At 46.5% G+C, this 13,593-nt stretch overlaps 1 protein-coding gene across 1 annotated transcript in view; it reads left to right on the forward strand.

Moving 5' to 3' along the window:
- The window catches only part of Cpxm2 (carboxypeptidase X, M14 family member 2), a 116,471-nt gene that overhangs the window by 20,489 nt on the left and 82,389 nt on the right, over window positions 1-13,593 (forward strand). Inside the window, exon 3 of the mRNA XM_021166950.2 lies at window positions 6,252-6,361. Coding sequence (XP_021022609.1) covers window positions 6,252-6,361 — 110 coding nt within the window. The remainder of the gene's footprint in view (window positions 1-6,251; window positions 6,362-13,593) is intronic.

Here is a 13,593-nt window from a genome sequence, read left to right on the forward strand (position 1 = left end):
TGCAACCACATTCCTGTCTTTCTCTGTAGTGTTTCTTGAAGAATATAGGAACATCCTCATTGTTGGAAGATAATATTGTGATTGACATGGCAGGTATTTCCTTGACAATGTAAACTGGCATTGTAACACCTTGTTCCTGCTTTGCTTTTGTGTTTGCAGCCCTTTGGTTAGCACAGTCCTCAGTCTCACCATCTCCAGGGTTTATATGCCACTGTGCCAATTTAACTCTGACTCTTTACAGTTCCTAGCCATGATTTCTGGTTATGGGAGAAACAAGTACATTTTCCAAGTACTCATATATCTGAAAGTGCCTCCGACTCCCTTAACTGTTGATGGATAGTTTAGCTGGTAACACATTTATGATTCCTTTTCATTCAGCCCTCTGTAGGCACGAGTCATCTCTGGGTCATCTCACACAGCTGCAGACAGGCCAAGGATGGTAGCTGAAATGCAATTGTTTCCTCTGTTCTTCTGTGTTTCAGATCTTAAGGAGGCACAACTGTGCTTGGAGCCCCTCCATTCATGCTATGGGTGTTTCTTTTGTTTTTGTTTTTGTTTTTGTTTTTGTTTTTGTTTTTGTTTTTGTTTTTGTTTTTGTTTTTGTTTGTTTTGAGACAGGGTTTCTCTGTATAGCCCTGGCTGTCCTGGAGCTCACTTTGTAGACCAGGCTGGCCTCGAACTCAGAAATCCGCCTGCCTCTGCCTCCCAAGTGCTGGGATTAAAGGCGTGTGCCACCACGCCCGGCCACTATGGGTGTTTCTAGGGTTTCATTGCCCCAGAGAAAACTGCCTTGGGGTTTACTGTTAGTGGCTTTCCTCACTGTGACTGGAATCCAAAACCCAGAGCACATTCTGAGGTCCTGAAGATGTCATTTCAGGGATGAGTAGAAACCTTGAATGTTGGCGCCAAGGAAGTTGTCAGTTGCTCCTGTGTGCTCTTCTCTAGGTTTTGCTTGGCCTCTGGCCACAGGAGAGAGGAACTGCCTGTCTCCCTGTAGAGGACTGGGAATCTCAGATGGCTTGATGTGTTGTGGAGACATGAACTCTTCTCTGGCTCTTGTGGCTGTTCAACCCCCATACTGTTCTAATCATTTCCATGGCCTCCCACCTTTCCTCGGTGGGAACAAATTTAGGGTGATACCTTAATTACCTTCCTCATCTTGTTCTCCAGTGCAGAGGACTCTGCAGGTGCAGGGTGGGAGGAGGATCTCTCTGCTGACTCTGAACACCCACAAAGCTCTTCTGGAAATCTTTAGACTATTCTTAGGGAAATCAAGAGGGGGAAAATGAACCAGGCAAGAAATACTGAAATTTGTCAGGGTTAAGCATGTAGTGTGGAGGACATTTTAGTATTCTAAACTTTGAATTAACTTAAAGTCTAAAAGTCAAAAGATAATTTTCCTAGCTCTTACCTTTTTATCTTTAGTGCCAGAAACTTCTTTTTCCTAACAGGGCATTCCTCTGTCAGACTTTCAGTATAAATATTGAAAGGAACCTTGGAACTTTCACCAGAAAATACATGACTATAACCTGGAATTGTTGCCTTATTGATCTATGTATAAAGGAATATGGGAGAGAAGTTTAAACCTTAAACCAGTTAGATTTAAGTCTTAAACCAGTCTAGTTTTAAGCTTTTACTAATTTAAAAATAGAATGCAGGGGCAGGAAGGCAGGAGTGGGTGGGGTGAGGGAACACCCTCATAGAAACAGGGGGACATGAGATGATATAGGGAGTTTCTGGAGGGGAAACCAGGAAAGGGGAGATAACATTTGAAATGTAAATAAAGAAAATATCCAGTAAAAAATAAAATAAAATGTTTACCTAATTTTTTTTTTACTTTGTATGTGTGTGTGTATGTGTTAGTGGGGGGCATGTATGTGCTGCAGTGCCAGTGTATGAGACAATGTACAAGAGGGGTCCAGAGAACAACTTCGTAGCAGTTGGTTCTTTTTTTCCTCCTTTTGGCAACATCCCTGGTATTGAACTCGGGTTGTTAGGCATGTTGGCAAGTATCTTTACCTGATGAGCCATCTCACCAGCTCTAAAATAGGTCTTCAAATGTTGTTTGGAGAAGCGGGGCTCTTGAAGCTGGTTTAGCAGGTGATGTGTGCCTTGAGCCCCAGAGTGCCCTGCACTGGAGTTCATATTGTTCTGTGTCAAGCAGGGAGTCAATTGCCATCAGGCATTTTTCCCCCTGGAAACTCCAGGAAGGCAATTACAATAATTATTGATGGGAGGTAAAGAGTGAGGTAGTCAGAAGAAAACAAACAAGAGTGGATAATTGATGAAACAGAAACTTCCTGCATGAGGTTGACTGCTTTGCTGTATCTCTGTGACCCTTGACCTACACTTGACCCAGATTAACCGTCAGCACTGGACAGGGAACTGCACACGTTTGTCCCAGGCACTTCAGTGGCTGTGAACTTGCATCTTGCTTCTGTTACACTTTTTCAGCCCATTGCATGCAAGTCCTGGTGGCCAGGCAGGTAGCTGGATCTCCATTGCACGGGCATGATGTGGGGCTGGGGCACCCTTAGAGTCTGTCCCTTCCTCTGGCAGCAGAGTGTAGCTTGTGCTATTTGGCTGATGGCTCTGTCCTACTCTGTCCCTTCTGTCCCTCCAGTGATCCTTCTTTGTTTAATGAGGCACAGTTGGTTTCCTTCAGCCAAGCAGCACGTACTAATCCATGTGGTCCATGTCTTCATCTTTGCCTTTCAAGGACATTGCATTCTTCTAGGGCGGATCCATCGATAGCTACTTCTGCATGGACGACAGGAAAAGCTTCCAAACAAAACAAAAACATCTAAAGATAGCACCTTCTAATAAGGAAAAAAGTTCCAGTGTCAGAGTGCTGGGTTCATGGAAGATACCATCTACTAGCTGGAAGAGCCCATGTGTTGATCTGGGCTCCCGCCAAAGTCACAGCTCAGCCCGTCTATGGATAAAGGGAGCAGAAAATTTTGGTTTCTTCTGTGACACTCCTGTAGGTGTACACAAGAATAGTTGTTACTCACATGAAACTCCAATGTTGCCATGGGCACATAGTGGCCTAGCCCACTCTAGAGGGCAGGGATCAAACTTTGGAGTCACAGTGAGATGTGAGTCAATGACATAACCCACTTATAGGCACTTCTTCCCATACCTCCTGTATTTTAATGGGGATTTCTCACCAGAAAAGCAATTTTAATAGATATTTAACTTTATTCAAGTAGTTCCTTTTTGAACTAAAATATTTATATGTAGGAGATATTTTCTTTTTCTAGAAGAAATGCTTTGAATAGCAATCATTTCGGTGTGCTGAGCTATCTGTCCATCTGGCTGTCTACCTGTGCATCTGCCTGTCTGACTATAAATGACAGAAATGGAGGTTGCAGGGACAGATGAGGTAATGGAATTCTCCTCTATGTTCTGGTTAGTGGTGGCTGAAATCCTGTCTCTGTGGCTCTGAAATAGTCTCACAAATGATGGTGGCTACTGTTTGCATTTCTGCCCTGTTTACATAGAGATGCCACAGATCTGAGCATTAGAACGTGGAGAGACAGAGCCAGGGGCTTTCCCCTCTGTCTGGTCTTTAATGCCCTGCTCCTTCAGAGTCAAAAACTAAATTAAGAGTTGAGCTGAGCAGAGGCCGTACTGAGAACATAAGGATTCACCCACAGAGCCACTGTCAGTGGCCAGCTCGGTGTCTGGATGAGGAAGTGTGGGGGTCTCTCGCACACAGTGACGATGCTGCCAGTGGCTGGAGTATGGCAGGTTGAGACTAGGTGATCAGGGGAGTTACAAGGACCCAGCAGCAGGCAGGAGCAATAGAGAAGAACCAGAGATAAGAGGCAGGCACATCAGTTTAGAGAACCTTGAACCTAAATTCCTGCTAGGTTTTAAGTGGCAAATTGAGTATACCCCTAATCTTAGTGGCCCTAGTAAGTCAGTGAGTGTTACCCAAGGCCTTTCCTGAATTCTGAACACACCCTCTGACAGCTACAAGAAAATATGGGGTCTGAGAGCTTAGGGCAGTAGCTGAAAGAGTTTTTATTTTAGTTTTTGTTTTGCCTTGTCTTGAAGCTACAGTTGAGAGGGTACAGGCCCACATTCTCTGCCCTTGTAATAGGGAAGGTATAGGTTCATCATCTGGGCTCAGGGGTCAAGTTTCATGGCTTGATGCTTTGATGGCTTCAGAAAGTCTACAGTGATGCCTAGCATAGGAGGCAAGCATTATGAATTTCAGAAGAGCTTTGTGGGACAGCCTTGCTCATTTATAAGACACAGACAGGATGGAGGCAGGATGGAAAAGTACTCACTTAACCCTTGGTATCCAAGACATGCCACCCACGTGAGTCAGAGCTCTCTGCCCTCCAGACCTGGAAGGTGGAGGGACAAAACCTTGTGAAGCAGAGGGTTCATGGTAACTGTTGGCCCTGAGTGCCTGTGGTGGTTTGAATATGCCTGGCCCAGGGAATGGCACTATTAGAAGGAGTGGCCTTGTTGGAGGAAGCGTGTCACTGTGGGGGTGTGCTTTGAGACCCTTCTCCTAGCTGCCTGTGGACAGTCTTCTGTTTGCCTTTGGAACAAGATGTAGAACTCTCAGCTCCTCCAGATCCATGCCTGCCTGGACGCTGCCATGCTTCCTGCATTGATGATAAGGAACTGAACCTCTGAACTTGTAAACTAGCCCCAATTAAATGTTGTCCTTATAAGAGTTGCCTTGGCCATGGTGTCTGTTCACAGCAGTAACCCACCCCCCTCAAAAAAAAAAAAAAAAACCAATGTCCTTAGGAAGTTAGGGGTCTAGCTTTACAGATATCCCCTTCCTGATTAACATCTCCCAGCTCACCAAAAGGGTCTGGCCTCAGTCATGTGACCCTGGCCTTCCTATGGGCCCTTGAAATGCATTGCACACCCACTTCCCATTCACTGTGTGGCCTCTGATCACATCTCTCTTTTCTGTATGCTGCTCACACTTACTTTACAGACCTTCACCAATGCTCTGCCAGTACACGGCTCACCATCTCCTGATACAAGAACCTTTCCAAGAAGCCATGGGACAACTGGTCACTGGAAGTTGATCTCTCTTCTTGCACTGTGCCAGCAAATCAGCAGGACTCATCTGCTTATGCTCCCCACCATGGTAGGAGCCAGGAAGATGGCTAATGTCAGTTATTCATCCCCTCCCAGAGGGTGTCATCAGGCCCAAGGATGCACAGTGCCCTTTACCAGCTGGAGCTGAGACTCTGGAGGCTAAATCCACTGCACAGCTCTGCTGGCAGCTGACACCTCTTAGTGGCTTGCCTCAGGTCCCAATGTGCCAGTTTCTACTTTTGAGATGTTAAGGGAGGACTTTGTGGTGACTTGGCTCCTGGTGGGTCTGAACGTGTCTGTCTGCAGTGTGTGAGTGGACCTTCTCATAGAGGTACCCACAGACTCCCTATCATCTCTCTAGACCCCTCCAACCTAAGACTCACATGACCTTTTGCGGAGTTTGTAGACATGTCCCCAGTGAGCCTAAGTGACTGTGTTGTTTGATGCTTGAAGTTGTCTGATATTTCTGGTGGAAATAGACTTGATTCTCATTTACTTGAAGGTTTTTTTGCTTCTTCAAGTCAAATGATAAGGATGCTCTGTCGCTACATGTTTCTTATGGTGCATGATGGCAGGTCAGTGGGTGAAAGAGTAGTAGCCTAGCCTAGGAGACCCTGGGTCCAGGCTTGGCTGCCATCAATGCTGCCATGTGTAGGGATGGTGGTCTAGACTTGGGCAGTCACGGGCTGGCCTTAATTTCAGGGTCAAGCTGTGCTCAGGAGCTGATCTCACGGCTACACAATCTGCCAAGAAAGAAGACAATAGCTGGTTTCTATTTATGTTGCTCTACTCATTACCATGCACGACAGAGGCCAGAGTTGCTGAAGCAAGACCAACAAGTCCTGATTAATTTGCAGAGCTCAAGCATGGGATTTGTTGGAAGATTTCTACCCAGTGTCATTCTCTGACCGAGGGGCCTTAATTGCAAATGGCAAGGCCAGCAGCAGAGAACGGATCCGAGAGCCCAAATATTCAGAAAGCAAACTAGTGACAGAGAACCGGGAAGCCATTCACGGTTGCACTGATCTAATCTGTCTGAAATATGGGGCGTGACAGAGCAAGGGGCCATGATGGTGGCTTGGGAGGTCATCTTGGGAAGAAAGCACATGACCACTTCTGAAAGGCAGACATTCATTTCCTTTGTCTTTGTTTCTAACAAGCCCTGTTTTTGCCAGGTTGCCCACCTCTTGGTCTGGAAACATTAAAAATCACAGACTTCCAGCTGCATGCCTCCACATCGAAGCGTTATGGCCTGGGAGCCCACCGGGGGAGACTCAACATCCAGGTACCAGTCTCTCAGATGCATTCTGGTCACACTGCTGATTGGTCTGGACACAGACACAGGGAGGGTTCCCTGGGAGCCTTGGTTGGTGAGTTGGTGAGTGCATGGCCTGTGCAGGGTGTTAGCTAGTCCTCGAGGAAAGGGTGCACTGCAGAACAGGCCTGTGTGCAGAGCATGGGGTGTCTCCAGACAGAAAGCAGGACCAATGAAATAAGGACTTTCCTCTGTCTAGAAATGGCAAGAGGAGAATGAAGAATACTAGCAGGCACAGGCATGGCCGAGATGCCCATCACCCAGCAAGGAGGTGGGCTCATCATCCTTCTCCTTGGTAATCACAAAGCCTACCCGCATCATCCAAGCAGTTCCAAAGATTCTCACTGGCTCTCCGAGATGGGGAGATCACATGTGTCCAGAATCTCTCTCTCTCTCTCTCTCTCTCTCTCTCTCTCTCTCTCTCTCTCTCTCTCTCTCTCTCTCTCTCTCTCTCTCTCTCTCAGCTGAGCTTCTCCTGCACACCTCCACAAGCCATTCATGACCACAGGACTTTCCTTGCCCAAAGGGAAGTCTCTATAGCACTCAAAGCAGTAGCAATCCCACTGAGTCATGGGCTGGGCTCCCCCTCACTGCTGCAGGACTTGGCGTCTGTGACAATGCACAGGTGTTCTCTTACATTCAGGTGTGTGTAATGTTACACTTGGCCCAATCCAGGTGTAGGAGGGACTGTATGTTTAGAGGCTTGAGAGAAAGCCAGGCTTATGGTAGCCTCCACTGGTTCTTAGCCAGTTCTTCTGGGAAGCCCCTTTCTTATGTGCAACCCTGGAGAGTCAGTTCTCTTCTGATTCCAATGTTTTCTTTTAGACGACTCTTTAATTGCCAGGTCTTCTAAAGCTGCTTTTTAAAAGTGGCAGCTGTTAAGAAAGACACATTTGGATGGAGCAATGAGAAAGTGGGGGTGGGGAGATACTATAATAAAAGTGTGTTTTAAGACCGTAAAGATGAACTCTCAGTAATTGACCAGGGAGACCACTACTGATCTTCAAAGAGCCCCAGGTCCCTGAGAATGAACCCCAGACCTCCGGAGGGAGTCACTGTAATCTTTTCTGGGGGCAATAATTACTTTTCTTTTCACTGGGAGTTTTTCTGCTCAGGGTTCAAGGGTAGTCTCCATCATGGTGAGAAGATTATGGGGATAGGAGTTTGAGGCAGCTGCTAACATCATGTCCACCATCAGGAAGCAGAGAGCTGACTGCTAGAGCGCAGTTCTCTTTCTGATTTTCATTCCATCCAGCACTCAGGCCACAGAATAGTGCTGTCTGCATTTAGGGCGGGTCTCCCCACCACAGTTCACCCAGTCCTTCTCAGGTATGCCCAGAGGTCGGTTCCTAGGTGATTCTAGATTACATCAAAGAGTCAATCAAATTAGATGCCATATTTTCGTTTCTTAGGAGCCCAGTTCTTGAGCATGAGTCCCACAGGAGAAGGACCTAGTCTTCTGCTTATGAACGCTTCAGAGTCCAGAAATGGACACACAATCCCTGAGGGGCACAGAGGATGTCACCAGAGACTTGGTGCAGGGTGGCTGCAATGTGACCCTTTCTTGCCATCTCTGGGCCATGCATCAAGCCCTCTCGGGGGACAGTCCTTACCTTCTGGGCTTTCTGTCAACTTGGTCTTTCATGCGTAGGAAGTGTAGCCCAGAGAGCAGCCCAGATCCCCTCCACTTGACCGGCTGTGTGAGGATAGAGAAAGGATGGGGCTGGAAAGCACACAAGTGCTGTCTGTCTCCATGGGGATTATTTTTTTTTCCGGAGGTGTTAAATTGTTTACCCTGGAGCCTTTTCCTGAGGAAACCTCTAGAAGTAATGATACAGAGCAGCGCTGCTGCTCTAACCCTTGAGGGAGAAGAGATTTATCTTGACCCAGTTTAGAACATACAACCATCATGGTGTGGCGAAGGCGTTCAGCTGGAGTGACTTGGTCTGTCCATGGCAGTGGGTGCTTGGGCCAGCCTATTCACATCTTGGTGGATCCAGAAGTAAGAGCAGGCCTGGAAACTAGGTTGGCCTAGAACCCTTAAAGACTTCAGTGATTCTCTTCCCAGTAGCACTAGTTAGATATCAAGTATTCAAATATGTGACCCTACGGGGGACAATTCATAATCAGGCCATGGTATACCTCTTTTGGGGGTGGACCAGAGAGGGTAGATCATGGCTCACTGCACATAAGTATGTTTTATTCATGCATTGTGTGTATGTATATGTATGTAGGGGTACCTATGCATATATGTGTGAAGTGATCAACACTGAGTGTCTTTCTCAGTCACCCTGTACCTTACATATATTTTTTGAGATGGGATATTTCACTGAACTTAGAGCTCACACATTGGATATACTGGCTGGCTGATAAGCCACAGAGATTCCTCCCTGTTCCTACCTTCCCAGCACTTAAAAAAAATATGGTAGCAGGGATCTCTCAGGTCTTCATGCTCATGTGGTAAGCACTGAGCTACCTTCCTAATCCACTATGTGTGGGCTTTGATAAGGTCAGCAAAGGCAACTCGCTGGCTAGGTCAGGGCGATCCTTTCAGTTCCTACCTTCTGGAGCAAGCACCGCAGGCGTCACGATTTGACAGATCCAGGTGCACAATTAAAGCCCGTGCTCTGAGAATACATCACCCCCACACAACAATTAGAACCACGGTTTAAAAATAGCCACATCTTGTCTCACATATGAGTATTTTGTAGGCGTGTCAAGCTAATGGGATTTTAAGTGTGAGAACCACCAAAGTATCAGAATTAGAAGTTGTATTTCAGTCTGTTTTCTCTTGCATCAGGATTTGAACAAAGTTAGTCTAGTCCTTCCCTGGCCCAGGGCTCTGAAGATACACACGGGCCCAGCATCTGGGCCACAGTACACACAGCTTATGGGCTGTGGTGTCAAATTGGCTGTGGGGCTGTTGGTAGCATGCCCATCTTCCAGGATGTTTAATATTAGTGCAGGAGGGTCCCAGATCTGCTGTGGTCACAGTGTGGTGGTGACTACAGGGGATAAAGGTGAAGGACTACCTCTGCCGAGTCTTCCATACTCCTCAGAACCCACGTGCTCCCTTGAGAAGGGCTCTCTGCTCCAGCCTAATTCAGAAGTTGCTGGAGGAAAGGCTCTCTCACTGTATTCATGATATTCTGGTCCCCACCAGAGGGAGAGCAGCACTGCCTCCGAGAGCTGTCAGCACCTCACTCGATGCTTTTTATGCATTATTTAATTTAACACTAACAGCACAGACAAGTACCATTATCCACTCTCTTGACTCATACAAAGCAAATACACAGAGCTTGGAGGGACACAGCTAAGATTTCCCAGGAGAGGCAGCTCATGAATCTAAGCTGCTTGAAATCTCAAATGGTTGCTCCTGGTGATGCCATAAAGTCGTCTGAGCTGCTAGGGGTGGCCCGGGTGTGACATCTGCAGGGATGAGGCATCCAGGACCCCTCTTCCATCCCTGCTTTGCGCTGACACTCTTGCAGAATCACACGTCCTTATTTCCAGGGTGTTCCCTGGACAAATTTGCTGGCAGGTACAGGAGTAAGGTCACTATGGAGTGACATCACTTGGGGTAGACATAGCTTTGCTTTGCATTTGATTTTTGTTTTCCTTCTTTGACATCCATGGGGAATTGCTTCAAGAGACCAAAGGCCCTGGGGGACCCAAGTTCTTCATAGATTTTTTTTTTTTAACATAACCTCCCATATCCTCCCAAATATGTTAGACTGGCTCTACATTACTCTTAGTTCTGAATTTGATGTATGTAAGTATGGCATTAAATTCAGGGAGTAATGACACCCACTCAGCATAGTCAGAGTCTGTGTTTGAATGTCTCAGCTCTGTGGCTCTTGAGATGCACAGATGGGAAACAGTGAGTCTGAGGACTGTTTAGGTACTGAGGGTTTTGATGGACAGGTACCTGCACCTGATGGGAGTATCCTCTGCAGGAGGATGCAGAGGCTGTGTGAGGTATAGCCCCTTGCTCCCTATTCCTTTGGCTGAGGGTGGGTACATCTTCATTTTTGCTTACTTCCTTTATGAGTTTTCTCCTTGTTTCCAGAAATCAGCAGCACCCCAGACCTTCCATTGTATATTGTATATCATAAGTGATTCTTTTAAAAGATCACACCAACGCTTTGGCCAGGTTGACCAGTCGGCTACCCCTGGAAATCCCACTAGTTTCTGCTCTCCAGTGCTGGGGTTACAAGCATGTACACAGCTTTTCTATGACTTATGTGTGCTCAATGAGCCCTTTACCAGCTGAGCTGTCTCTCTAGTCCTATTTCAACTGTCTACAGCAAGTTGCATGCCTGTGCTAATATTTAACTGCTAATTTTTTAAATTGTTTTCAGTCTTATGATTACAGACATCAATGCCAATACACAGTTTTCACACACACACACACACACACACACACACACACACACACACACACAGAGAGGGGGGGGGAGAAAAGATTGTGTTCTGGAGCCAAATGGGAGTAACAATGGCTATGGAACAGGGATTGAGGTTCTTTACAATGTTATATCCAATATGACAACAGTTTCATGAAGTTTTTATAGTATCAGAACAAAGGAATGAATGAAGGGACCTTTTCCCTTTTCAATACATTTCTGGGAACTTTGGATAGGTAGGGTACAGCAAAGCTGGGAAAGCTCTGCTCCAAGCCTCTGGGACTGTCTGACGACACCCTTAGCCTTTGGCTTGGCAGAAGCTGGAGGTCTATTGGTACATGCCAAAGGGATTTGCATCATCATCGTAAAGATGCTAGGTCAAACACAGAGGTGGGCAGTGAGTTGCTGTTAAGGGGGCTAAAGATAGCTCAAGATAGTTTGACCTGGAACATTCCAGCTCTTCACAATCACTGGAAGTTTCAATCAGTGAGTCAGTCTTGCAGAATCTTTAACACAACTATGGCTTTTGTTCCGGAAACTTCTGTTCACAAAGAGTTGCACAGACTTTTGGAATGGCTTCACTGGGGCGGAATTTTCCCTAGGAGCTTGGGTTTCGCAGCCTAAGAGTTTGCAACCAATGAGCTTTCACTGGGATGCCCCTGCTGTAGGAACAACCGGCTCACTTAAGCAGAGAACTTTGAAAGCATCCCTGTGGTCCAACTTAAGACCCCTTCGTGTGTGTGTGTGTGTGTGAACATTTTCTGTGAATTTTATAGTATAAGTTTAATGAAGAAACAGGGCTTTTCTTGAATCATTACATAGGGATCAGATGTTCCAAAAATGTGAAAAAGAGAAGCAGTTATCAGTCTGGGGGAAGTTTGGCCTCTCATAGTGTCACAGTGATTGTCTCTGCTGGATACCCAGGACTTTCCACTGACTTTCCAGGATGCAATGGTCTCTTTTGCCCCAGAGGAGGCCCAGATTGCTTGGAAATGAGCAGTGCTTTCCCAACAAGATCCTGTGGACCAGTCTCCAAAATATGCTCTCATCCTCTGCCTGTGGTTAGTCTTAGGTGTAACCTCACGTTGCAAGGATTCTTTTCCTGGGAGATGTAAACCCTGTGTGCCCCCTCTTCTTGAGGTCTCAGTAATAAACCAAAGTATGGTTCCACTGAAATTTGCCCTGGGGAACCAGTGATTTTATTGGGCTTACTTACATAACATAGGTGTCAGAGTTTGTTCTTGTCAACTTGGCACAAACCTAGACATACCTGAGAATTGAGACTTGCTTCCATCACATTTGCCTGTGTGCATTTTTTGATTGATGATTGATGGGTAAGGGTCTATCTAGCTCACTGTAGGCAGTGCTACCCCTGGACAAGTGGGCCTGAGCTATATAAGGAAGGCTACAGAGAGAGTCAGGGGAAGCAAGCTAGTAAGTAGCCATCCTTTGCTGATTTCTGCTTCAAGCTCAAGTTTTAGCTTCCCTCTACAAAAATATACACCCTATAAGGTAAAATGGACCCATTTTCCCCTGAGTAGCTTTTGGTTGTAGTGTTTTATCACAGCAACAGAAAGCAAACTTGTACAATAGGTGAGAGGACACTTTCAGGAGTGTGGGGGACCACAAAGAAGCTGCGTTACAAAAAGCCTCTCCCCAGCAGGGATTAAGGCTTCTTTCCAGCCACCGAGGTGGATGGATACTCCTCCATTAACCTTCCCTGGCCTTCATAACTGTAACACCTCTGAGGTCACGAGCAATCAGGTTAGAAATGCATACAAATGGCTGTGGGAATGGCTGGCATTCTTTGCCCTTTCTCACACACCTCCCGCCCTCCAACCATCCCCCAGTATGCCCAGAGAATACCAACAGTGCACTGGCCTGATTGAGATTGGCTCTTACAAGCAAGCATGGTGTCTCTGATAAAGATGCTGGCTGTTTTGCTTAGAGACCCACATTGTGCAACACCTGGTGCTCAGATGAGGCATCCAACAGCGGCTCGCCACCTGGCTCATCCCCAAAGTATCCTTTGATGGCTCTTCAGAGCTATACTGGGGCTGGTAAACTATGGTACCCCTGCCTAAGTGACTTGTCCCACAGTTGAAGCGTCAGGTGTTTGTGGAGCAGGAGAGGCCTGAGCAGGTTAACACAATTGCCATTCCAAGTGCTGCATTTCTGAACCACCTTGTAGACTTTAAGGAGGACTGTCTCCCCCCATAGCCTGCAGCCTACAGGCAGCCCAGGAGAGCTCTGATTGGGAGCCAACACAAAACCGTCAACTTACTTAAAACACAAGATTTTCTTTTTTTGCAATTTTGTTTGTAACTCAACTGCATGGTTCTTGGGTGTGACCTTCATAGATATCATTATCATATCACAGTGTCTTGCGTGTGGGACACAGGTTGGACACCTCTGGGTTTAATGTGTGGCTCAAAACAATTCTTTGTTCAATATGTCTCAGAGGAGCCAAAAGATTGGAGGTCCCTGCTGGGTTTTTTTTCCCTAAGATTTATCCATTTATTTTATGTATATGAGTACACTGCATCTGTCTTCAGACACACCAGAAGAAGGCATCAGACCCCATTACAGATGATTGTGAGCCACCATGTGGTTGCTGGGAATTGAACTCAGGACCTTTGGAGGAGCAGTCAGTGCTCTTAACCGCTGAGTCCCAGGAGGTCCCCGCTTTAAGGTTATAGTTAGCAACTGTTGACATAGGCACATGAACAGAGGAAGGGAGCATTTGAAAGCATGGTTCTTGGACTCAGGAGGCACTGCAGCTCCTGTGGTGGTAGGAAA

This window comes from Mus caroli, unplaced genomic scaffold, assembly GCF_978045245.1.
Source record: "Mus caroli unplaced genomic scaffold, Mus_caroli_1 scaffold_8, whole genome shotgun sequence".
Lineage (NCBI taxonomy): Eukaryota > Metazoa > Chordata > Mammalia > Rodentia > Muridae > Mus > Mus caroli.